At 40.6% G+C, this 27,665-nt stretch overlaps 1 protein-coding gene across 1 annotated transcript in view; it reads left to right on the plus strand.

The window, feature by feature from the left end:
- Window positions 1-4,991: 4,991 nt before the first annotated feature.
- LOC129781844 (nuclear pore membrane glycoprotein 210) overlaps window positions 4,992-27,665 on the plus strand; it is a 40,094-nt gene continuing 17,420 nt past the window's right edge. Inside the window, exons 1-8 of the mRNA XM_055789379.1 lie at window positions 4,992-5,392; window positions 5,622-6,723; window positions 16,578-18,469; window positions 18,530-18,626; window positions 21,969-24,017; window positions 24,079-24,217; window positions 24,275-24,328; window positions 24,592-24,732. Of these exons, the coding sequence (XP_055645354.1) occupies window positions 5,241-5,392; window positions 5,622-6,723; window positions 16,578-18,469; window positions 18,530-18,626; window positions 21,969-24,017; window positions 24,079-24,217; window positions 24,275-24,328; window positions 24,592-24,732 (5,626 nt within the window). The 5' untranslated portion in view covers window positions 4,992-5,240. The remainder of the gene's footprint in view (window positions 5,393-5,621; window positions 6,724-16,577; window positions 18,470-18,529; window positions 18,627-21,968; window positions 24,018-24,078; window positions 24,218-24,274; window positions 24,329-24,591; window positions 24,733-27,665) is intronic.

Below are 27,665 nucleotides of genomic sequence, written 5' to 3' on the forward strand. Positions count from 1 at the left end.
TATTCTCAATATCGATTATTTGCGATGTGAAATACGAAATTTTCTTACATTTGAAAATGTAAAGCAGTGCGTAATTTCGGTTGATTTCATTATATAGTTTCACTATCATTTTTCAGATGCCAGAACCAACTGGAGATGTGGAAATCTTTGCGTTAAGACTGAGATCTCTCAACTGATGTCGTTTAACATCAACACGTTCTACCCGAACAAAGTAATATTCTTGCGTGAATTGATCACCAACTCTTCGTATGCTTTCGACAAAATTAGTTATAATCGCTCATCGAACCCTCTAAATTGGACAGCGACAAGGAGCTGATTATCAAGCTCATTTTTAACAAGGAAGCTGTAACTCTGACTAACATCGATACTTGTATCGGAATGACCAAAACCGATCCGGTCAATAACCTTGGTACGATCGCCAAGACCGGAACGAAAGCGTTAATGGAAGCTTTGCAAGCCGGAGCCAACATATTGAAGATTGCGATTGGATTAGAGGCGAATGGGTACAATGCAAAATATTCGAACTCGTTCGGATTGTGAAATCCAATCAACACAATCGCCGTTCGTGAACCGGAACCCCTTGCATTCTAAGCCCCTCAAGTGAGATCGAATCAATCTCTTCATCAACTTTTTCTTTAGTTGATAACCCAACTGAAAAAACGTTCCAATTTGAGTTTGCTATAGAATCCGACGGATGAGGTTCTGACCTATCTTCAACGTTGTCAAATATAGCTGGGAATGGGTTTGCAGCTAAGTTATGACCAAAAGAGAGAGAGTCTATGTAGAGAAATCGATCAAATCACTTACACCTCTTTCATTCTAAGTCCGTCATATAAAATCGATCGAAGGATACATGAGGGGCTCAAAAAGAAAGGGGTGTAAGTGACATGCTTGATTTTTTCTTCATCGACTTTCTCTTTTGGTCATAATTTAGCTACAAACCCATTCCTAGCTGTATTTGACAATTTGGACAATAGCTTAGAACCTCTTCTATCGGTTTCTATAGTAAACTCAAATTGGAACGTTTTTGCAGCAGAGTCATTAACGAAAGAAAAAGTTGATGAAGAGAGAATCGATCAAGTCACTTACACCGCTTTCCTTCTAAGTCCCTCACATACAGATAAATGTATACACTAAAGTCGAATAACTAAATAATAATATAACTAAAAATTAAGCCTCAATTCGATGTAATAAGCATCGATTTTCTATCGTAAAATCGATCTTTACGGATTCATATATGCATATCAGGCAGGTTCAGTTTGTTGGTCGTATGACATATAAATTGAATCAATGTAATACAACGAAAAATTGTATCACATGCTGTGGAAAATCATATTTTGTCCAATAGGCCATATTATATCGTATTAGCAATTTGATATATCAAGATCCGCGATGTCGTTTGTACTGTGTTGATGTCTGATGGTAATATGGTTAACTAAGGAGACAAAGTGATCTCTACCAGATTCGATTGCATCTTTTTCGTATTATATGTATGAATGTTAACTGCTCTAGAATTATATTCCAGATAGCCGTGTGAGATAGATGTTGCTTATCATCCAAACAACCGGAGTTCGAATCCCATCGGAGCAAATTTTCTTAACCAACACTACCACTCCTTCTAATTTTTTCTACCCCTCTTCCCACTAAAAATCAACTGAATAATTCCTATCTGTAGAAACATAAATGTCGTTATGTATACAAATGACGGTTCCCACTAAAAGTCAACTGAACAATTCCTATTTGTAGAAACATAAATGTCGTTATATATACAAATGACGGTTCGTGAGGTTATAAGAATAACTAAAACCTCTCGAACATTTTTCGCCATTCATTTTTTTGTTTCCCTGTAGTAAATCGTATATATGTATGGCAATCGTCGTACTAGATGCAAGTGTAAGTCGTATTTTCATTCAAACTCACTTCCAATTTGCATGTATACGCCAGTTTGGCGCATCATATACCACCCAAAATATGGGATATATGATGCTGATTTTGATTTTTTGTTTGTTTCAGATAACCAGAAGTACTGGAATGGTGTACGCCATGGCCCGACTTTATTTGAACTCCCTTTCATCATCAGCTAACTATTCAAATTTTGAATATTTTCCTCTGTTTAGTTCATGTTGATTGTGAAAAAACAAAGAATGAAACAATGAAATAATACATAGTAAAAAAATTTTTTTTTATTTGTTCAGAGCTCGATAAAACCCCTTTTTTATTTTGTGAATAACTTTTATTGATACTATAATAATTTGTTTTTTTATATTCTTTGAACCGACTGTGGACTTTTCATTTAAAGAGAGTCGGCAATTGGAACGACAGTAACAAAAATAGAACATGATTTTCAGAAAAGTCCACTGTTGATTCGCAAGGACTGACGTGGCAAGACGAAAAATTCACTGCCGGTCCCTATCTCGATCGGGGCCGATCCCCAGCAAACATTAAATCGTATAATTTTGCACGTGCCAACCCAGCAAACATTAAATCGTATAATTTTGCACGTGCCAAGTCTTACAAGAAATCCGAATAAATCATAATCGCATATAATATCAATCAAAGTATGTATCGTGTATATTTGAAATCGCATTAAATGTAAAAACTCGATTTTAATACTATTATCAAATTAAGTCGCATTTCGGTATAATAAACATCAATTTTATGATGTACAATGTCGTAAAATATATTTAATCCGCATCATATGCGTATATTACGCTGATGCAGTTTGTGTGTCGTATAAGCGTATAATTTAAATCGATTCAGTACTGTAGTAAATCGTGTTGCATGCTGAAGAAAATCATGAAACAGTAAATCATATTAGATCCTAATAAAGAACATATTACATCATATTGAAATGTCAATGAAATGCTGATGCACTCGAAAGTTTTAACCGCTGTTGAATTAAATTTCAGATAGCCGCGCGAGATAGCTGGTGGATGATAATCCAAACGACCGGGGTTCGAACCCACATCGGAGTAGTTTTCATCAAACATCAATCTGTGCCATTTTAAACATTCATATTCCACTCCCAACACAAGTCGATCAAACAATTATTAATTTTACAAACATGAATACTCATATATGGTGATTCGTGAGGCTATAATAAACATTTCACGAAAATATTCTGCGCCATTTGTTTTTTTTTTTCTATGTCTGTAATAAATCGTATATGAGTGTGGCAAAAGTCGTATTTGGAGCATTGACAATTCATGAATATATTCATATTAGATCGCAATTCAATTTCAACATAATCGCTATTATAGCCGGTCAAAGTTGCATATTTATCCAAACAAATTCGGTAAGCATTTGCCATGTATGTATATGGCCTCCACTTTTGCATGCATATGCCAGTTAGGCGCATTATATGCCAAATTTTAGGGCATATGATGTTATATATAGGCTTGTGCGATTTAATGTTTGCTGGGAAGTGCAATTTTTACAATATTGCTATTTCATGTTGACCATTGTAGTCAATCCAAAATAAAACTTTTTCGATCACCGTTAGTAGAATTTTCAGAAGACACGATCCTTTCCAAAACACAGCTAATACTTCGTCAGCGTATTGAAAATATTTGTCTAAAAACGATGCTCTGTGCCTGGTGGGACCAGAAGGATATGGAGTAGCATGAGCTGTTGAATTCGCGTGAAACAGTGAAAACAGATTGCTAGCGACACCAAATGATTAATTTAAAGTTCTATGGTAAAGTAATGTTACAGCATAACAACGCACCGGTTCATACTTCTAAAACTGTGAAGGACTCCAAGCAGATTCAAATTTATTTTTGCTGATAAATTTTGTTAAAAGTTCTTGATCTGGCGAGGGAAATGCAGCTATTGATAAAGGACGATAAAGGAGGTTTTTTGTAACAACAAACAAATCCGATAGAAATTTTCAAACCTAAATAATTATTTCCAACTGCTCTACGATTTGTTTTTGACATCAAACTATCTCTTCCCGTGAAATTTAATTCTAATAAACTCCAACAACTTTGATTTTTTTTTACAAGTGAAAACCTCTCACTCCTTTTTCAAAACCAACATCGATTCCACATAAATTACAATATGTTTCTAATTCATAGATCATCTCTAGTTCTCAATCAGTTCAAAGAACCTACTGGGATGGTTTCGACCAAGCTGTGACATGTTGTAGTGTATATTTCATTTCATGCAGAGGATACTGCTCTTCTGAGCTTTTCGAAATTCTCATACTGCCTGTTAGCTGTATTTGTAATTCGTACGATCACTCTTCGTGAGTTCTCGATTGAGTTTTGATAAATTATTCGATTATCACGGTGGTTTTGGTGCTAAAACAGCAGTAAATGATTCTGAAGTACTGACTGTTCATTCGTGCAGATGAAAAGCTATCTGAACCAGGTCTTTTTCAAAGTATTCTGGTGTACACGACCTGTCAGATGGATAGTTTAATAATTTGTGTATTAATATAACACAGTTTTCATGCTGAAATACCTTCGAGATATGTGGACAGAAAAAAAAGTACTATCAACTTCCATTGAAATATATCTGATAAACACCCACTTGCGAACAGATCACAATTGGACAATTACCATATGGAAGAAAATTATATTGTACTTCAGCCGATGCGGCATTTGCAAAAAAAAAATATCGGCGGTCGAAAACGTCAAATCTCATCCCAGCTTGTGTACATTGATAAAGCCAGGGGTACGACTAAAACGTCAAATCCCTCATATTGCCAGTGTACCCAGCCGGGTGCTATGATTGATGCAAGGATCGTTAGCAAAATCTCAAGCAGAACTGTCAGTGGGATACCCAATTCATATGAAAACAAAGGAAAAATGTCAGTGGGATACCCGATATGTTGGCTCCTGTCAGTTCAATGGGGGTTCTCTAAAGACGTCACCCACCTGAGTGTACCTAATATTGCTGCGGTTCACTGACATTTTGGTTCTATCAATTACTGTTGTTTACATCTCGGTCCGGTTATATAGTCGAATAGTGGCTAACTTTAAACTCCATGTTAAATGTGAACTAGAATAAAGCAGCGCATTTTTCGATTTCAATCCTCGTAAATGATATGTTGATAAACAAATGACGCCATATTGATTTTGATTTTGGGTAGCCTATATTCAATTGATGTCTAACCCCTGGATAAAGCACGCTCATCTCATTTGTTCGTAGTGCTAGAAGGCACTTGCTTATTTACCCGTTCGATCGTGTTTATAGTGAAAAATCTTACTACGATTGGAATTGCGAGCGCAAAGGAAATGCGGTTTTCTTCCCTTCTGTTGGGATTGCTTGCGATTGCGACCTCAACTGCCGCAACCAAGCTCAACTATCCGCGCGTGTTGTTACCAATCTTCGAACAGATTTCAGTTAACTTCACGCTCGAAGTGGTTGAGAAAGGTTGCTTCAAATGGTGAGCCGGCTTTGTTTTTCTAACCTAGTTGCTTTCTGAATAATTTTAATCTTGTTAAAATGATGTACATTGGTCCGGCTATGTTCATGATCTGGCATGAGGCGACTTCGTGAATGCATTCCGAACTCTCATTCTAGTCATGGGATGATGTCATTTTGTTATTTTTGGACCCCTGCGAAGCCGCTCAGGAATAGTCTTGAAATCAGTTGATTTTTGCTTTCCATTTTAGGACTTCCTCGAGATTAGATCTGATTCAGCTCAAACCAATATCGGACGGCTCGAATGACGACTGTTCCTACCAGGTGGTGGTCTCCGTCATCGACAGAGAACACCGTCGAAGCACTGCAATCGTTTGGGCGGAGGACCTTGCCACGGGAGAAATTCTACGCTGCGATGTTATACTTGATGTGATCGATCAGCTGGGAGTGTTGACGACCACAAGGGAGTTGTATTTGGAGGAAGCACCGGAAACATTCGAACTGTGGGCGCTGGACGCTCAGGGAAATGCTTTCACGACGCTGGAAGGAATTGAGTTTACCTGGCGAATTGTTTCCCACAGATCGGCCGAGTTGCAACCGAGAGATTGGAACCAGGTTCTAACGTTTTTGGCCTTTTCCGAGAGTTCATTTCATACTGTTCCAAAAGCAGTAGCAAAGCTGGAGGCCGCAGGCCTCCAGGGATCAATGATTCTGCTGGTTGGAGTAAACACCGGTTCAGCCAGGGTAACGGCTACATTGCCCTACGTGGATTATGTGCATGTACCGTCAGTTGAAGTCGATATTATGGTGCTCGCCAATCTGATTCTGAGTCCGAGTGATGTGTACATCATGCCGGGGGACACCGTAAACTTCAAAGTGTTGCAGCTGAAGCAGGGCAAGTTACACGAGATTTCGCTGAATAGTCAGTATTATCTGGAGAGTGAAGACAGTGGCCTGGCCACCATCAAAGGGAACGTTGCGAAAGGATTGAAACAGGGGCGAACCTCGGTGCTGTTACGTGATCATAATGTTCCCCATGATCGCAACTCGGAAGATCCGGGTGTAAATGAGCTGCTTCCGAAGGCGTTCATTACGATTGCCGAGCCAAAAAGGCTATCGCTTAGTCTCCTTCCGCATCACAACTGGGTCACGGTGGAGGGTGAGAGTCATGAAATTGCGTTGGATTTGTTTACCGCCGATGATCACCAGATTACGGTGGGTCCCAAGTATAGCATCCAGTCAGCCTTCGATGAGACTTTGTTCTATCCACTCCGGAGAACGAATAATGGTAGTCGGATTGAGGGAGAAACTGTTGCGTCGGGCAGTAGTCCAGTGACTGGAACGTTTGATGGGGTAAGTTCGATATATATGTATGTATAGCTATTTGAATCATTGTTGAAACCACTGGACACTGAAACTCATGTGGCCGAATTCACTGCTCATGAGAAACAGCAGCCATGACCACAGCTAACAGCCATTCTATTGCGAACATTCAAGACCCAAAATCAAGACTGAGAACTTTCAGAAAAGTTTAGAGAGTGAATTTGTGTTTTTTCATATTCTTTTCTATTCAATCTGGAGATTCATTAGTAGAACACGATTATAGTAAACGTGTGATATTCCTGAAACTGAATGTGAGTTGAGTTAGGTCATTTTATTATTACTTCAGTTACTTACAAACCCCACTTACACAGCGCTCGAAAGCTCAGACAGAGGCAACATAGAGTCCAGGCACATTTTTTGTAGTAGAAGAAACTAAATTTGCATGTGAATAAACATGCTTACTTTTACAATCTCGAAATAAATTAAACCTATAGTCAAACGAAAAATTGAATGTAGACATGCTACTTGACAATACTCTCCATTTATTTGGTATAACATATTTTAAATACATTTATTCTTTTGATGCATATTAATCACTCACATATTTTATGGCTATACGCGCAATAAAGCTCCGCGGAAAATGTTTTGGCTAGTTATTTTCAGGCATTGCAAAATTTAGTGTACACCATTAATTTCTCCAAACAAACAAACCTTGTAAGTAAGATCATTGCAAATTAGCGTACTTTTTTCGTCAATGTGTAATGTCAACAGCCAATCACTGCTTGGGCAGTATAGATATTTGATTTTTATTGATGTTTGAGAAAGTTTTTATCAAAATGGCAAGTAAGAGAGTTAGAAATAGATACACATAAAATAGTTACACATAAAATCATAACAAGTGAGACTTGTCGTGGAAAAACTTCGTGGGAATTAGCAGTTGTTGTCGGAAGGACTCACTCAACAGTAAAGAAAATCATAAACAAGTGAAAATACGAATGGAACCATGGAAAATCTCCCGGGTAGAAGACACAAACGAATCGTATCTTCTGATGATTAGCGGGTAATTGTGCGAACATTTCGAAAAAACCTTAAAAAAGTCATTCCTAAATTGACTACCGAAGCAGCTGGCACCATTGGAAAATCTTTCAGCGCAGACACTGTCCGAAGAGTAGCATATAGGAACAATCTGAGAGTTCGTGTTGGCCGTGAAAATTTGAAAGGTGAATATGAAAAAAATGACTACAGTTTTCTAAGGCATTTGCAAACAGACCTAAGGTGTTCTGGAATAAGGTCCTTTATACGGATGAGACGAAAACCAATCTCTTTGAATCGGATGGAAGACAGATGGTATGGAGGAAATCAGGATCGGTGCTCCAGGTTCAGCATTTGGTTCCGACAGTAAAACATGGTGGCGGCAGTCAGTAGATATATGGTACATGGCGGCTTCTGGAACTGGAACTATAGAGTTTATCGATTCGGTGATGGACAAGATTGCTTAATTAATCATCCTGAAACGTAACCTGCAGTGTCCCTTTGGGTCTCCCTAGTGTTTACTACTTTCAATGGGATAATCGCTCGAAGCAAACTGATCTCATCGTGCGGCAATACCTGCTCTATAATGTCCTAATCAACTCAAAATACCTCCGCAATCACCGGACTTCACTCACAATCACTATTAAGTATCTATGGTGGGAAATCATCAACCGTCTGAGGAATAATAATCCAGAGAACGAAGCGGAACTCAAAACGACGATTAAGAGTTCTGGGAGGCACTTGCGTCTACAGAGACCAGAAATCTCGCCTCGGCGCTTGCTGGCAGTGCTGGATGTCAAAGGGGGCCATAGCAAATACAAGGGAATTGATTTTTGTTATCTGTTAAGGTGAAGGCGGAACGAAGCCATTATTGTAGTATAGGTAAAGCCACGTGTATTCATTGGGTTATAGTGTTTGTGAGAGACGAGCAAAGCATCCGGTTGTTTTGATCTTGGAACGTAAATCAAACAATTCTCTTATCAGACTGTGAGGCGCTTCACTGATACGAGTCTTAGAATACATTTGAAAAAAAATTAACAATTTAATACTGAAGTAAAATGTATGAAAGAATTGTTCCGATGAACAATTGCAAACATAAATATATATAGAAGATGTATTTGCATATAAAGTAAAATTCTGATTATACGCGAGCGTAACATAAGCAAATTTATAACACATGCGAATTGGGGTTCTTTTGGTGTTAACAAGTTTATCCGCACAGTAACTTACTGTTGAAAATTCCTTGATATTTTTCTTCGTTGATCATATTGACGTAGGACGACGTCTTTCATTTCTATACCGGGGTGTAAAACCAAAGTTTCGAGAACGAAAGCGTTACGCTGGAGACCGAAATTTTGAGCGTTAATAGCTCTTAAACAACTGAACGAAATGGTATGATAAACACTTCATTTGAAAGATAAAATGTCTACGCGTCATATACTTGTTACTTTTTCATCCAAAAACTTGTTTCAATAGTCTTAAAATTGCTTTCAAAACAGGCTATTGAAATCACCAATCGGTATATAAGCGAGCGCCGCTCGTAAACCCACTCAGTTATGATTGAACAGCGATTGGAGCATGTTGTCGCTGTTGTTGTGAAGCTAATTTCGTTTATCATGAAAACGCTGATGAACGGTGTCACCAAGAGCCTGTTTGTGCACTTAAGGCCAAAAGGGAATCCATCAGGAGGAGAGTGATGCCACGGTTCCGCTTGAAACATCGGAGCAGCCGCCACACACACACACACACATATACACGCGCGGAATTCTCGTTGCTATCATCGTTGCTGAAAAATAATCTGCCAGTACCCCTGGGAATTGAAAAATACATTCATGCGAAAGAGTTTATTTTAATGTTTTCTATCCATATAACACTGCAACCAAATACATTTGGTTTTGTTATTTTTCAATCAATCGCAATTAACAGGAAAGCTTCTGAATATTTTTTTCCCCATCAGTGGAAATTTTCGTATCCAATATTGGATGCATAACATGAAAAACGGAAAATGTTTCACATCGCGAAAATCAAGTCATTTTCGAGCGATTATTTGCTTTCTACTCATATAATGCTGCGACCAAATACATTTCGTTTTGGATTTTTTCAATCAAGTGCGATCTACGTAAGACCACGTCTTTCGGCAATTTATTAGAGGTGCAATGAATCTTTAGGAATTCCCGCTCTACGCGCACTGGCAAACAATGTTTACTCAACAATTTCTCAAACGAGAAATGGGTGTTGTGAGAAAGGATTAGCGAACGCGAAAACGACAAACGGGAGAAAGATATGTTTGGAGGTTGAAGGAAATTGGCAGAAAACTTCTTCATTCTATCATTCAAATAATGTGATTCATACCACATCGTTTTGCCAGAAAGAGATTATTAATGTTCAAAGGCGGAACCGAGTCCTCCGAGGAAATTACCCAGCGCAAATTAGAGTCGACTATCGATTGCGGCATTCGTACACAAATAATTTTATAATACAGTTTCACCAAAGTGATTTCTTCGATATGGGGAAATATTCACTACATCATGTCATGTTTTTCATATTCTTCATTAAGAAATCCATATCCATGGCACCTATCGGTAACGAATTATTATCGAAATCACGGTTTTCGCTAAATGCTCCTTTCAGTTCGGCCTGTAAAAAACTTTTCTGTACTCTAATCCATCAAATTTGGAGCCCTGAAAAGGGCTGTTGATTATATGCTAAGCTAATATAGCACGCTCTCCTCGGATACGATGGGCCAGCTGGATGTACTTGGGCATGATGTGACGCGTTTTGCATGGATAGCACACAAATTGGTATCTTCGAATAAGCCTCCTGCAGCGTCATAGCCGCGGAACTTTGGAAGCGCAAGTCGGTTTTGAAGTCCTGAGCAATTCCACGATCCAAATGCTGCAAAGGTATCTGCGGATCAGCAATTCGGTCGACTTCTGATAGCGATGAATTTCACGCAAAGTTCCCGGTCGATAGCGATGTGGCTTCTCCACCTATCCTGCTACTGGTGCGCTTATCCGAGCTGACTTCGTGTGCCTTACCACCGAATGACTAACGAGCTGTCTGCGAAAGACTAACGAGCTCGAGTCCTCACGGTGCGAGAGTAGAGTAAGAAATGAACGAAAGCAAAGGAAGCGTCATTTTATAAACCATAAAAGTATAGAATCTAAATCCCACCCTTATTATATTCGTGAGTATACAGTAAGCTTATATAATAAAGAGGGTGGGGTTTACATTCGATTCTTTTATGTTTTATAAAATGACACTTCCCTTGCTTTCGTTCATTTCTTACTCTACTCTCGCACCGTGAGGACGTTTCATCGGGACTAAGCAGACAGCTCGTTAGTCCTTCGGTGGTAAGGCACCACGAAAGCAGCTCGGATAAGCGCACCAGCCGCAGGAAGCGTGAAGAAGCCACATCGCTATCGACCGGGAACTTCGCATGAAATTCGTCGCTATCAGAAGTCGACCGAATTGCTGATCCGGAAGCTACCTTTGCAGCATTTGGTTCGTGGAATTGCTCAGGACTTCAAAACCGACTTGCGTTTCCAAAGTTCCGCGGTTCTGACGCTGCAGGAGGCTTATTCGAAGATACCAATTTGTGTGCTATCCATGCAAAACGCGTCACATCATGCCCAAGGACATCCAGCTGGCCCATCGTATCCGAGGAGAGCGTGCTATATTAGCTTAGCATATAATCAACAGCCCTTTTCAGGGCTCCAAATTTGATGGATTAGAGTTCAGAAAAGTTTTTTACAGGCCGAACTGAAAGGAGCATTTAGCGAAAATCGTGGTGTCGACGATAATTTGATACCGATAGGTGCCATGGATATGGATTTCATAATGAAGAATATGAAATACATGACATGATGTAGTGAATATATCCCCATATCGAAGAAATCACTTTGATGAAACTGTTTACCGTTTGTCGTTTTTAAGTGTTGGGAAAGGGCATTATTTTTGCTGAGTAAATTCCAAGAAAAAATCCATTCCTTCTTTAAGCGTGATTCATTCTGCTTCGGATCAACGGAACAGTGATAATCATTTCATACAAAAGATAAAATGTCCAAGAGTTATATGATTGCTATTTATTGAGTCGGAAAATTGTTTCAATAGCTTAATGATAGCTTCGAAAACAGGTTATAAAATGACGCTTTCTTTGCTTTCGTTCATTTCTTACTCTACTCTCGCACCGTGACGACTCGTTTGTTTGGGACCAAGCAGATAGATAGTTAGTCTTTCAGTGGTAAGGCACAGGATAGGTGAAGAAGCCACATCGCTATTGACCGGGAACTTTGCGTGAAATTCATCGCTATCGGAAGTCGACCGAATTGCTGATCCGCAAGCTACCTTTGCAGCTTTTGGATCGTGGAATTGCTCAGGACTTCAAAACCGACTTGCGCTTCCAAAGTTCCGCGGTTATGACGCTGCAGGAGGCTTATTCGAAGATACAAATTTGTGTGCTATCCACGTAAAACGCGTCACATCATGCCCAAGGACATTCAGCTGGCCCGTCGAATCCAAGGAGAGGGTATATTAGCTTAGCATATAATCAACGGCCCTTTTCAGGGCTCCAAATTTGATGGATTAGAGTTCAGAAAAGTTTTTTGCAGGCCAAACTGAAACGAGAATTTTCGTTTGGATGCCATACAGCATCGAGAAAATTCCGGAAAGATCTAATCGTTGCTGAAAAATAATCTGCCAGTTCCCTGGGAATTGAAGAATACATCCATGCGAAAGAGTTTATTTTAATGTTTTCTAATTATATGGCGAACACAGCGACCAAATACATTTGATTTCGTAATTTTTCAATCAAGTGTAATTAGCTGGAAAGCTTCTGAAGATTATTCTTTCCCATCAGTAGGATATTTTCGTATCCAATATTGGATGCATAACATGAAAAACGGAAAATGTTTCGTATCGCCAAAATTATATAATTTTCAATCGATTATTGCTCAGTCGCCGAAATTTTCATACTCAGAGAGTTCATTCTCCTTTTGCTTCCAAAAAAAAAAAAAGTTTGCCTTCCAAATTGCCATCGTAAACCACACCTTCTCTCGATTCAATCACGCACGAAAAGCATACTGAAATGATATTCTGGTGGTGAAACCCATTCATTTTTCGTGAGGCGTCGTGCACAAATTACGTAACGCGATAAGGGGGGAGGGGTTAGATGTTGCGTTACTTTCTGTTTATTAGAGATAGGAAATTGCGTTACGAAAGGGGGGGGGGAGGTTCAAAATCCGGATTTTTGCGCTACGTAATTTGTGCACGACGCCTGAGGACATCGACAAGACAACATCGTTACTGAACGAGCTGAACGGCGAGGGATCGAGGTATTCATTACCTGGCTTGACCTGACCTGAAATGCAATCAGTTTGTTTTAACTGTGAGGGAGCGCAGAAAAGCCGATCGATCAGAAGGAGAAGAGAAGGTGACCAAGAGAGTATCAGCATCGAAATACGGTTCCTCGGGAAGACATAGAAGCAGCCGCCACACACACACACATACACGCGCGCAACTCTTTTCGTTTGCTGGTTATCGAGAGGAAACCTGGAAAGAAATGATCGTTGCTGAAAAATAATCTGCCAGTTCCCCTTGGAATTGAAAATTACATTCAAGCGAGTTTATTTTAATGTTTTCTATCCATATAATACTGCGACCACATACATTTGGTTTTGTGATTTGTCAATCAAGTGCAGTTAACAGGAAAGCTTCTGAAGATTATTCTTCGGAACAAGGTTTTTTGTATCCAATATTGGATGCATAAAACCTTGAGTCTTCAAAGTAACACTCTCGTTTTTGAAGTCACCCAAATATTTATTTATTCATTCATTCAGGATGGATTTAGATTCAACTTCAGACAAATGATCTCTAAATCAACGATAGTCCTACGTCACCCTTGCGGTTATACCATAGATATAACCCACTTCCTGTTTTTTTTCAAACATATTCACTTTGGAGAGCTTTAACCCTTCTCTTCGTTGGCCGAGACATTTTGATTGAATGTTATACTTTTCCGTTTACTATTTTTAACAGCAGAGGCAGCCGCGGCAGTGTTCCGAGCTCTGCTAGATAATTTTCTTAACTAATCTTAAAGTTGCTAAAACTTAGATTATAGACACATTAAACGTAAAAATACTAATTGTATTGATATCAACAGAATTTTATTTTATTGATTTTCATGACATGAAACGCTATGACTCAGGAATAACATTTTATTGAGAGGTTCTCATAGCTGTTTCGATGATGTTGTCTGGCATCAGTGTTGAAAAAAACGATGCTTTGACCAATACAAACAAAATCTTTGTTCCGATAAGAAATTACCAATGGTGTAAAGTCAATAGGGCTCTTGCTACACATACATGCAGAGCATCTGTTGGGCAAACATCATTTGTTTACATTCGTAGCTTCTATGCAGCAGAAGCGGATTCATTATCAATCGACGTTCTTGTAGATGATTTAAATATAGTTGCGATCTTTCTATTATCGCGAAATATTCCATAGAACTAACATGAACTTTGTGAAATAGTTAGGCGAACTATTTACTGAACAAGAGCTTTTGTGTGACGCATATTGCTTAACTTACTAGCACCTATTTCGCGATGCTCATTGGGCGACTTTCCTACTAGATTTGAATCAAAAAATAACAGGAAAGCATATCAGCATTTGCGGACCTAGATTCAAGACACAGAGGGTCGAGCTCACGTTCGAATGCTTCCTTGTATTTTCCATGAGTTAGCAGGTACCCGGAAATCATGTCTGAGGGTTGGTTGATCTTTCTGGCTGAATATGTTCTTAATTTCAACATAATCATCTGCTTTTTTGGCGAAACTAACCACCGATTAAGGATATCTGCACACGAATATTCATTATAGTTTTCTTCTTCACGAGACCAGCATTTTAGGGCAAAACAACGAAACCTAAATGGGAGCACACTTCACACAATCCAGCTATACAATCGCAATGTGCAATTTGGATTGTTTCTGTGAAACTTTTCGAATAATCAATCTGCTTCCGCAGTCAAACTTCTCATTTAGCAGTCAAACTTCTCATCTAGTCTCATTTCATATTCAGTAGCTTATACAATATAATTGAGGGCCCACATTCTTCATGTGTTAGAAGTCAATCGGCTTCTATTGATATGGGTTAAACCATAACAGAAATTTCAATTTTTCTCCGTGTATATCACTTTGACGCTAAAAGTAAATATTTTTATGTAAAGAGACATATATTCGCCTGTTATTAACATAGTGTAGCGCGTAACTTCTACAACTATTTCGCTAAAATAATTATTTAAACAAAGCTCAATATTGTCGATCCATATAAATCCTATGCAACGGAACTCTTTGCAACAATAATGCAACGATCTCTTTTGCCTGCCCAACAGATCACTAATACATATGCACGCTGCAAGCGCCCTATAAGTGTCGACCACCATTACGTCGGCGTCGACTATTTTGGGTCAAACGTGGTGGCATTGAGACGACACATCGAAAAAAGGTGGGTTGTATTTTTAACGTGCCTGACGATCAGAGCTGTGCATTTAGAGAAGCACACAAATTGAACACTGACTCGTGTATCATGGCAATACGGAGATTCGTGCTGCGCTCGCCAATCGTCATTTTCTCCGAAAATGGTACAAATCTAAAGGCAGTCAACAAGGAACACCAAAAGCAGATTAGTCGGATCGTGACAGGCTGTGTCAATGTCTTCACCAGTGCCAGGACTCATTGGTGTTTTAACCCATTGTCAACCCCTCATATGGAGGGCACATGGGAGTGTATGGTACGGATGGTCAAGACGACTATGGCAAAATTGAAGACGAGCCACAGAATGAACGATGAAACCCTTCTGACCAGGGCCCGAAATCTTCGAAGAGAAAAAATGAAAATCGACTCTCCTCTTAGTAACTAGGACTACTTCAACGTTCGTCGTCAACATGATTTGAATTGACTAGAAAATGAATTAACGAGTGTTGAGAGCGTGGATGACTGATGAACTATTCTAGCAAATGATTGTAGTAATTGACGTGACTAACGAATAAAAATCTGCCTCTTCATTCAACCTGACTTCAATCTATACTTTTAGTCCCCCAGACATGAATCTCGTTCCCGCGTTCACAATCTTATTTTTACGTCCATATAAAGTAAAACGAAACGGGAGTAAAGGAAATGTGGAAATCGAACACTTTTTTTTTTGGATGACAAATGATTTAAAGATGCATAAAACGTCGAGATTTGGCGTAATCTAGAAAATAATTTTTTTTTGCCGAAAATCGACCTTTTTGGACTTAGCTAGTAACTTTAGAAGAGCACGGAGACAATATCCAACGCGAAACTCGCAGCATTCTGGTCGAAGTGTGTAGCCGAGTAGTGGAAAATTGGGTCTAATGGATCGATCAATGAAAAGGGCCCATGGTGGTCATACGACCGAAATCGAATATCATTCTCAAAGTGTAAAAGTTGAACTACAACCAGAATAAATTTGAACTCAATATCTCAAAAATGCTATCTTTAATAATAAAAAAGTTGACAAGCCTTTAACACGTTGAGCTCCGGCAGAAATAGGGGACCGACAGTGAACTTTTCGTCTGGTCCACGTCGGTCCCAACGAATCGATAGTGAACTTTTCTAAATATCTATTTGTAGCTTGGTTGTTGTCGTTTCCAATGCCGACACTCTTCGAACGAAAATTCGGTTCGGTGAAATTGCCACAAAAGAGACGTAAAATTCAGTGTCAGTCCCCAGGGACCGACGCGGGGCTTAACGTGTTAATGAAAGAACCGTTATATATTTTTTGTTTGAGCAGATTCAAACCGTAATGTTTTCCACCTTATCTCTTCCCTTCCAAAGCTCACTGCCAAGGCGGATCTCATAGTGCTCAAACGGTTGACCATCGACCCACCGGAGGTGATAATCCCGTACGATCCATCCCTGCGTCGACAGAAGGCCCAATTCACCGCTACTGGTGGCGACGGTTGCTTCATGTGGTCCAGCATGGATAAATCACTTGTTGCCATCGGTCAGACTGGTCTCGCCGAAATGCGACTGGATAGCCTCAAGGATGGCATCGTGTTCGGGTCCGGTGCTGATGAGGCTCCGGCCAAAGTAGTCCAAATTCGGGCAGCCTTGACACTCAACTCGAAAATCTTCGTTGACGCGCACGTTATATTCCTACCGCCGATCAAGCTCGAAATCGTTCGATACAACATTGAAACCGTTGTGAAGGATTACGTGCAGGTTCACGTCGCACTGTGGGCTAGAGTTAATGGAACAATGAAAGCGTTTACTTCCTGTGAAAATCTTAACTTTGAATTGGAGTTCAGCAGCCAGATATTTTTGCTGGATTCAACCAAAAACAGTGCCGCTGACGTGCTGGCCGACAAAGCTTGTCGGGTGTTGCACCTAAAAGCCACGACCGTAGGACAAACAAGTTTAAAGGTCAACTACCGGTACTTCGATAAAGTGCTAAGCGACCATGTTAGTTTGAATGTGTTTGAGGAGCTGGCAATCCTGAACCCTATCGAGAACGAAGTGGTCCTACCAATCGGTGCGTCGCGAAATATGATCTATGAGAATGGACCAGAGAAGATCTACAATTCTGAGGCGGAGCTACAAAAACGGTTGGTGTTTGACAGTAAGAACTTGGCAGTGGACCAGATTGAAGGTGGGTTTTCAAAGGATAAGCACATTCTGAGAGTTCTCTGTAAGAAAATCGGAAACTTTGATTTGAAGCTGGAAGTTTTCAATACCCTGAATGCCCCAAACGTTGTTCCATATGTAACTGAGATAGTAACGAAAGTTTATTGCGTAAAGCCTCGATTTGTGAATCTCTTCGCCACTGATAAAGTGAAGACCAGTTGTCCACTGGGAAGGAGGAACTCTATGATGCACGTAAAATCTGACAACGATGATCACCTGGTTGTTGACATCGAGGTGCTCGACGTTCAAAATCGAAAACTCGCTAATATATCATCCCTGCTGCTGGAATGGCAATTCACGCTGGCCGACCGTGAGCAGGTTCTAAATCAAGCGTCCTACGAGCAGAAAACTGAAACTGATTTGTTCGAAGGGGTCGAGATCCCGAGGCGGGATTTCCTGCGGACAAAAGTCCCGGATGTGAAGGACAATTTCAAAATCAAAACCACCGTGACACAATATCGATCGGAGGTCCTTAAGGCGTATTCCATCAAACCTGAATCGCCCCATTTTGGCGTTCAGAAAGCAGCCAGAGAGCCAATGGTTAAGCCGGTCATAGAGAATGAACTGAACTTCCTGTCCGTCAACAAAACACTCCTGCCGTATGAGCACATCACGCTGTTCCTAGCGCGCAGCAACGTAGAGCGTATAAGGATCGCTCAGGGAAGTGGGTTTTATGACATGAAAGTGTCGGATTCCGGAATCGTTAGCATGGACTATGATGGTGTTACGCGTCAACTTGCCATCACCCCCAAACGAGCTGGAGAAGTGAAGCTCGAGATCGTCGATCAGTGTCTGAGTACGGAATCGAGTTATCTGCACATTTCGGTGGTTACCATCGGAAGGATTACGCTGCACGCGCCGGATCGGGTAGAGAAGACCAAATCCATTGATGCGATAGCGCGGATTTACGACAGCAATGATCGGCTGTTGGAGCTACAGTCAAACAATTTAGAGATCTACGAGTTGAGTCATAATGTTAACAATCCGAATTTGCTGAGTATGGCGCTTGGGAGTCAGCTTGGTTTGGCTATGGGCGAGATACGGTAAGTTTGGAGTTGAAGCATTCGACGGGGAGGATTGATTTCATTTTCATCTGGTTGCAGGTATACAGTGACCGGTATGGAGCTGGGTGATACTAAGATAGTGGTTAATTCTGGCTCTGGAGAGAAACAGATTAGTAGCGCGCCCGTTCCAATACAGGTAATTATTCTGATCAATTCTTCTAAACTTATTCTTTCCTGCTCAATTTATATCCATATAGTTTATGCTGTAAATCGTTGGAAATCGTTTTGTCTGATAGACGAGCTTTCAAACAATGAATATATAAAAAAATGAAAATATAAAAAAAACCTTTGAACAAATCCCTTTTTTTGCTAGGCGATTTTTGATAAGGACAATTCTATTGGTTAAAGATATTGCGTGATATTTTGAGTTGCAAACAAAATTTCTTGTACCGAAACGTTGGAAATTTGGTGACTCAACTACACTGGAGTCGCTTTTTACGCGGGGGATATGTTCCGCGTAAACAAAAACCGCGTAAATTCCAAACTCCGCGTAAATTTAAAAATCCGCGTAAAGATAAACCGGAAACTTCTGAATAATCAATGCAGTGGTTGACGAAAAGTTGTTCCACTTCTGCCCCTTCGAGAACAACAGTTTATCGGTGGTTTAGTGAACTTGAAACGGGCCGTACAAGCACCGCAGATGCACCTCGCTCTGGAAGGCCAAATGAGGCTACGAATCTAGTAATCGTAAAACTAGTGCATTGACTCATTTTGAACGATCGTAAAGTTAAGTTACGCGAGTTAGCTGAGGTCGTAGGTATTTTAAAAAACGTGTGTTTTAGCACCACATTTTGGTCATGAAAAAGCTATCCGCGTGATGGGTTCCGCGTTTGGTGACGTTTGTAACGTGGATCCATTACCACACTCCTGGGTCCAATAGGCAGTCTGCAGAGTGGCAAGCCACGGAAGCCGGCCAAACCGGCCAAAAGATCAACGGTCTGCGGGGAAGGTTTGTGCCTCCGATCTTTGGGATGCGCATGGCATAATCTTCAACGATTACCTGCAGCATTATTGGACAACCTGAACGACGAAATAAGGAAAAAACAGCCCCATATGGCGAAGAAAAAAGTTCTGTACCATCACGACAACGCAGCGTCGCGTACGTTTTCAATAGCGATGGCCAGGTTGGACCAATTACGATGCCAATTAGTTGCTCATCATATTCTCCAGACTTGACCTGTAGCGACTACTATATGTTCCCAAACCTCAAGCGGTGCCTCCAGGGAGAGATTCACATCGAATGAGGAAATCATCGCAGAGACTGAGGCATATCCCGAAGACTTAGACGTTTCGTACTACAGAAAGGGAATCAAAATGTCGGAAACTCGTCGTACTAAGTGTATTGCCTTCGAAGGAAACTATGTTGAGGAATAAACACAGCTTTGCCCAAAAAATTATTGTTTTCATTAAAAATCCCGGGACATTTCTGCCCATGATGTATTATCAGATAAACTTTATAGTTTCGGACTCTCACCAACTTTGAATAATTATTTGTACAGGGTCTTTCAGATTAAACTCTCACGCAACAAATTTTAATAACTTCTACAAAAGTGAACCGATTTTTATTTTTAAAAAACGAAAATGAAGCTTATTTTAGGACATTTTCGATGTTTTACTTTTTCGAGAACGCGTTTTAAACGGTGAACAAAATTCTTCATGCACAACTCTAACATTACGACTTCAATGTTGTTGAAAATCCGAGTTATTTCTACTTTGAGTTTCTCCAAATTTTGTGGCCTATTAACATAGCAACGGTCCTTCACGTACCCCCAGAGGAAGTAATCGAGCGGACTTTTATACGGACTATACGGCGGCCAATTCCATCCACAGTTGAACAGAGTAGGGATGCGATTGGAGATGACACGATCTCTGAAAATTCTGCGCAGAAACAACAACGTTTAATCGGCGGTATGAGGCTTCACTCCGTCCTGTTGGAAGACGAAACGTTTGGAATTGGGCTCGACCATCATGACAGGGAAAACTTCATCTTCCAACATTTCCCGATAGGTAGCGCCAGTGACGTTGCTATCGATAAACACTGGGCCGATGATTCCGCGCGAGCTGATTGCAGCCTAAACCGTAACTCGTTGAGGATGCAATGTTGTTGTCTTGTACTCGTGTGGATTTTCAGTACTCAAAAAAAAAAATGTCCTTCATCCCTGAACCATATGTACGGCAGGTTCCCGCGCTTTCGAGTGAGATACGCGCCGAAGGTCGTTGCGAATGGGAGCCGTTTCTCTTTGTTGAGAGGGGAAAGAGTTTGGAGCATCTGGAGCATTTGTAGGGGAACATTTCGATGTCTTCTGTCAACATTCGGTACGTGGTGGAAGAGGACATCCCGATCTCCTGAGCTAAACGAGTGAGACTGGTGCGGGGATTGGCGCAGACGCTTTGCTGCAACTGCGATAAACGAAAGGAGACGTTTCTGCATGCACTCTTCGCTATACATTTTCAAGTTCATTGTCTTGTTTGTAACGAGAACCTTGGTTATCTGTCCACAGCTGCAAATCTCTTGCCAAATGAAGGACTGCCTGGCAAATTTATCAACAAAACGAACTTAAATTTGCTGGGGCCATCTACGCTGGCAATAGCCTTATAGAATTTTAGGCTTGGGAGCTGTCCAAATCCACTCCACGTACGTTTCGTCATCCATCAGCAGGCATCTTCGTAACCCATCAAAACCTTGTTGTACATCTTTCGAGCGCGTCTGGTCACCAGATTTTGCCTCAGCGTTCTGTTTGGATGCTTGCCACCATGGAAACCTTCTCGCATACGGATTCTTCGGATTTTACTTTGGTTAGAGTTGTGGTTTTTTGGAGATGTCGTAGTCCGAGAGTCCCAGGGTTGCCTTAATTGATATCAATACCTCAACTTCCGATCGTAAGTTCCTCTACAACACGTCATCTGAATCATGCGAATAACAGTTGCTATTAAGCTATTAAGCTACTAAGTGATTAAGCTACTTTCAATAATTATACGATGTTAGTGCCAGACCACGTCCGATTTATAACAACTTATTTAAAACAAAACGGATCAACGTGACATTTTGACCGCCGGAATACAGATTTTCCGAACAATTTGCTGCCAAATAATTTCAGATGCGCCTACTACGACCACTGCTATAAAATGAATAGTGATTCCGGATTCTATCTGAATCAAACTTTACATGTTGAAATCATTCGTTTTTAACAATTGATTTATCGTTCCGTTAACCAATACGGTTCGAAGGACCGAAAAACGGAAGGATCTCTGCAGATGCCCCACGGAAAAAAGAGTTCGCAAATAGAAACGCACACGGGAAGAAAAAGTGACGTGGAAAAGTCATACGCTTACAGAATACAGAATACAGAATATGAATACTGTCTATTTAATGAGAATTTGTGTATCATAAGGCCCACGAATGCTCAGCAGGATAATGAATTGGCTCTATACACGACCGAGTAAAAAATCCAGTTTAACCTTTCCCATCTCTTTCCAGGTCTTCCCACCCCTGACGTTGTTCCCGCGCAACGCCACCATAATCGTGGGTAGTTTCCTACAGGTGTACTCGAAGGGTGGCCCTTCGCCAGACACCAACATTGTTTACAGCGTCCAGCATAACGAAATCATATCCATCGAGTCCGGCGTAGCGTACGGTTTGAAGATAGGCCGGTCGAAGATCACCGGTCGTTGTGTGGGAACTAGTCCCACCACCGGTGCTCAAATAGTTTTCTCCGAGGACACCATATACATCCACGTGATCCCATTGGACGCGGTCGAGATCAAGACTCCACTGAATCGGATTCGCAGTGGTGCCGTCATGCCAGCCCATGTATGGGGTGTCCCGAATATCTCACCGATGGTGCTTGGGACACTGGATATGGTTAAAATATACTGGTCCACTGATCATGAGGATGTGTTGGATGTGCGGGGGGTGTTCCAGGAAGCTGGTATTCAGTACACAGAGAAGGACGCAATTGGAGTTCGCGTGAAGACGCTAGCCCCTGGGAAGGCCAATCTGTACGTCACACTGGTGACGGCGAGTGGGCAGAAGTTGACTGCCCGAAGCGAGATAACGGTGTTCCGCGTACTCGAGCTGGAATCACCGAAGGTTATTCGGTATGATTCGATATTGGTTCCTCCGAGAAGCAGCGTTCAGCTGAAATCAAATTTGGATGATACTGTTTTCCAACTGGAGGAGGGTAGCACCTCGATGGTAAAAATTTCCAAGGAGGGATTGCTGAAGAGTGAGGATGCTCTTGGGCGGGTGCAGATTGTTGCCTCGTCGTTTGACCAATCGCTTACGATCCCTGCTGAAGTCAAGAACATTCATTACATTTTGACTTCTCTCGAAGCATCCAATGTGAAGCTACGACATCCGGACCGTGTCATACCGCAAGGAATAAACATACGGTTAAAGGTGTCCTTCCATGACAATTTGGGAAATGAGTTTTCCAACGGGATCGAAGAGATCGGTGCCCTGAAGCATAAGCTATCTACCAAGGGTAATGTGTTGATCACATCTGGCGCTAACTATTCTCTTGGTTTGGAACTGATTCGGGAGACGTCCGATATGCTGTTGATCTCGCTGAAGGATAAAACAGGCGTCAAATACGGCGATGATTACATCAAGCTGGTAGTTGGTAAACCCTCTACAGTGTTCCTGGATGAAACTGTATTCTCGGTGGGCGATATCATTTGTTTCGAGTCACCTTTGCTCGGATCGATTTCCGATTGGCACAGTTCGGATAACAACCTCGTCCGAATCCATCCTGTCCGTGGGGTTGCACACGTTGTGTCCTCGCGACGGGGATCTACTGGGGGAGATGGAAAAGTCTACATCTCACACGGAGATCGACGATCCGGTGGTCTGCATTTCGCAATTGATGTGCTAGAAGCGGATGAAATCGGATTTATCCGAACGTATGATGTTTTCAATGGTGAAAAATATCGCGCTCACTTGGTGCTTAAGAATCATCTACAAGTGACTAAACTTGCAAATGTTATTGGCCAAAATGTATCGACTTGTAGCGAGTTTGTTGGGCACACTCTCTCTGATCTCTTCAGCTGCAAACTGCTTCCAAAACAGGATTCCACTTCTAGTATTTTGAAACATTTCAAAGCGGTTCCCAGCTTTGATCCCGCCATCGGGGCCTACACATGCGATGTCGAAACCGTTACCAGCATCGAAGAAATTGCCAACTTGGTGAAATCCAGCGATGTTACCATCGAACTGGAAGCTCGCCTTTCCGGGGGAAGTTCCAGTGATTCGATGACCATGAAAATAGTTCCGGCTTTTATTGTGGAACCCGATGCGATCTCCATCGAACAAATTGGATCGCAAGCGATCACAGTCAGTGGCATTGATAGCGTTCTGAAGGGCTTGGAAATCAAATCATCGAATCCCTCCGTGTTGGAGGTATCCATGTCACAAAAGGATCTCGGATCGGCTCAATATCAGCTGCGACTATTGAAATCCTACTCAGTGGATTCGAGCGAAGAGCTGTTCGTAAGTGTGATTTCGAAACTAACGCAGCAAAACGTGAAGGTAAGTTTGTTCAGGAATAGAATACGAATAATGAATCGCACTTTTTAATACCGTCTTCTAGGTTCCAGTTCAATCACCTCTGGTGATGAGAAAGTGCGCTAGTCAGCCATTTTATAGTATGCCAAATATGTTCCTAAACTACGTGAGCCAGTTTGGGTTGATGATTTCGGCCCTTATCGTGCTAGCTGCAACGGTTTGGGGTGAGTGGAATATTTTGACGTGAAAGCTATTTACCTAATTGTTATTTTTCTTCGCAGTATTCGTGTTTTGTTTTCCACAGCGTCAGAAAACAGCCGATCCCAACGCAACGTGTAAGTACTTCGAGTTAAATTGCTTTCAAATGATTAAAGTTCCACGATATATGTAATGGTGCGTTTGCGACAGATTAAAAGATTCCCGTTTGATCTGATAATTCTTTCGGTCACGTGAAAAAACACTAAAACTCATGCGCTTCCAATCGCCCTTTATTCGATTATTGCTTTATGACTTATCCATAGCTTACAGTTGTTAAATGAAGTGCATTTATGTTAATGTTGATTTTATTTTTTTGCATGTATCCCCGCTTTGTTCACAGTGATATATTCACCTTTCAAGAGTGACAACACTTTATCGTCGTACAACAATGCGACGCGACTGAATGGCAGCCCGTTCGTCAGTCCCATGGACAAGCGAACAGGTGCTCATATGGCGCCTTTGTCCCCATATGGCGGTGCAGGTGAGTTATCTATGCATTTAACGATAAATTACTACACTTTATTAATCCTTTAACGGGCCGTGAGAACTAGTCATGTAATCAACGTAAACTACAATACAACGACATGCTTACATGCTAAAATACACAAAATATTTTTTTCTATAGGCAAAATGATTAAAAACATCTAAAAAAATTCTAAACATTTCGTATGTATTGAGAACTTTAACAAATTGACTGTTTTTCGACGACTTTTCTGGAAACTCGCTCTTGCTGCTCTAAATTGGGAGTTGTTAACACGAAAATGGCTACAAAATGAATAGTTTTTGATTTTTTCGCACTAAAAAAAATCAGTTGCTAGATATCAGAACTAGTTACCACATTAGGCTAGACGTGATAATTTATTGTTAGAGAAGAGAAAAAAAATAAAATCCTCAATGGCAATATAGTTGCCACTACCTATGAAAGGGTTAAACAACTTAGATACCTCACAGAGTGTTTTACAATAGATTTCGTCCGTAGGCAAAAATCATAAATAATAAAAATAAATAATATAAGTAATATGATTCCTCTCTGGAAGGATTTGACAATTCCAATAGTATGGCAATCATCTTACGTGGTTTTAATTTGGTGATTGTTGTAAACCGCTTAGACAAAAAAGTGCACGGCCCCCGGCGTGAACAAGCATGGACATGGACTAGACTCCTCCCTTTGATGTCCATTTGGAAATTTTTGCATTAAAAAGTCAAGGAAATGATTGAATTGCACCTATAACAGCGCGGACTCGATTATATACAGTTTCTGATTTCTGTTCACTGTATATAATCGAGTCAAAAAAAAAAAATTATTGGTTTTTTTGCATGTAATTTTCGTTCATTAAATATAAAAGAGGAATTTGATTTTTGATTCATCCTCTCAAAGTCAGAAAACATCTTTCTCACATGAAAAAAAAATATCTAGATTCTCTCAGGAGGTGATAGACGATTATATTTGATGAAAACAATCCTTCTATACTTATAGAACTTTTTTTTGTTTCGGACTCTGTTGTCTCAAATTGGCTCTACATTTCAAAGTATGCTACGGAAGATGATTCTGTTGCTTTAATTTTTTTTTTGACGTAGGACTACGTCTAACCGGAAGATATAGGGGGTGAAATGGAAATCTAGGCACTGAACAAGTAGGAAAAAATGCAAGATTTGGAACGCTTTTAACTCGAGCATTTCTCAATAGATCGCAAAGGTTTTTGCATCAATTGATAGGAAATATATCTACGCATCTATCAGAACGAATAACATTTCATTTTTCTTGAGATAAATAATTGAATAATTGTGAAATATCAAGCATTATCCAAATGCACTATGTGCCCATTTTTGATTGGTCCATTTTGTGCTCCTCAAATCGTACCGACCAAAACGGGCAACCAGAGCAGCAGCGAAATAGAATGAAGCACGATTGGAAAGGAAAAAGAAAAAAATGAGGGAAACATTGGTCGCAGTCTCACACATGCGTAATTCTCGAGCCAGCCAGTCAGCTTAAAAATCCCCTCTCCGCTGCCGTAACGATCATTCTCATCCGAACCGTACACCATATCGTTTCGCATCACCTCACATCAACAAACCAACACAAGCAGCCATGGTTGGATATGGCAAAGGAGGAAAAGTGAAGGGAAAGGCAAAATTCCGCTCGAACCGTGGTGGTCTGCAATTTCCCGTAGGTGTATCCGCCAATTGCACCGGAAAAGGTAGCTAGGTCGAGCGCGTTAGTACCTGTGTACCAGTCCACCTAGCCGGCGTTATATAGTTTCGGCCGCCGGAGTGATCGAGTTGGCTGGCAAAGCTGCACGCGACGATAAGAAAACCTGCATTCGGAACATAACACATTCGGTTCGGCGGACATCAAGACAACAGGCAGTTGCAGCGAATGGCGAGTGGCAAACGCAATCGCAAAGCGGCATCAGGTAGCAGAAGAAAAAAGTTTGTTCTTTATACAAACTGCTTTGGTGGCAAATCCAGAACAAGGCGGCATCGAGGGCGTTCGAAATGGTTTTTTTCAAAACCACGAGTACTAAGTTTTCTAAATTGGAACCATTCCATAAAACAAGACGCTTTTCAGGGCCATTAAACCTTCCAAAAAAGAGTTTAGGAAATAAAGTTCAATGCTTACTAAAACATTATCCAAAATAATAATAAAACACAAATTGATGTTTTCATAATTTGTTTGCCAGGATTTGATGAGTATGTGAATTTGGCAGTTGTTCTGAGCTTATTGATAGTTGGGGACTTTCCTGATTATTCAATTTTCACCAATTCTTAAATTGTTTCCAGATTGAAAGTACAGTAATCTACAATTAGTTCGACATTTAGCTAATTGGACGGACATGTAATGTGACTTATTTAGTTGGACATTTTTGTAAACATAGAGATCCAAATTATGATCCCACATTGAAAGTCGACACTGTACCACTGTCATCGCAAATGTTCAATTACAGGTTAAAATTACCTCCAATCCGACACTGAGTAGTGGTAATGCGACGTGCCATTGAATGTAATTTACTGTAAAATATGTCACAAGCTGGATGGGAAGAAATTTTCCAACTGTGAAAGCTGTGGCGAGTGACAACAAATCGCTGGGAATATCGAGTGATAAGACAACACCAAAGGTTCTCCTTCAGAACCATTAACATATTCATAAAGAGTAAACAGTAAACTAATCCATTTTTCAGGTAGATAGGTAGGTATTCACGTAGGTGAAGAAAATAAAACAATATATTTAAAATATATATTTAACAAAAGCTGTACCCTTTGCATAGTCCTACGTCACTCCGGTTATGTCCCCGACATTACCCACCCGTCTTTTTATTTTTTAAATGCATACCATTTGATTTTCGTAATTATTGATTGTATTTGTTTTTTATGGTTCACATGGTTTTGGGAACAAGGGCGCTATATTTTTTTATA

This window comes from Toxorhynchites rutilus, unplaced genomic scaffold, assembly GCF_029784135.1.
Source record: "Toxorhynchites rutilus septentrionalis strain SRP unplaced genomic scaffold, ASM2978413v1 HiC_scaffold_23, whole genome shotgun sequence".
Lineage (NCBI taxonomy): Eukaryota > Metazoa > Arthropoda > Insecta > Diptera > Culicidae > Toxorhynchites > Toxorhynchites rutilus.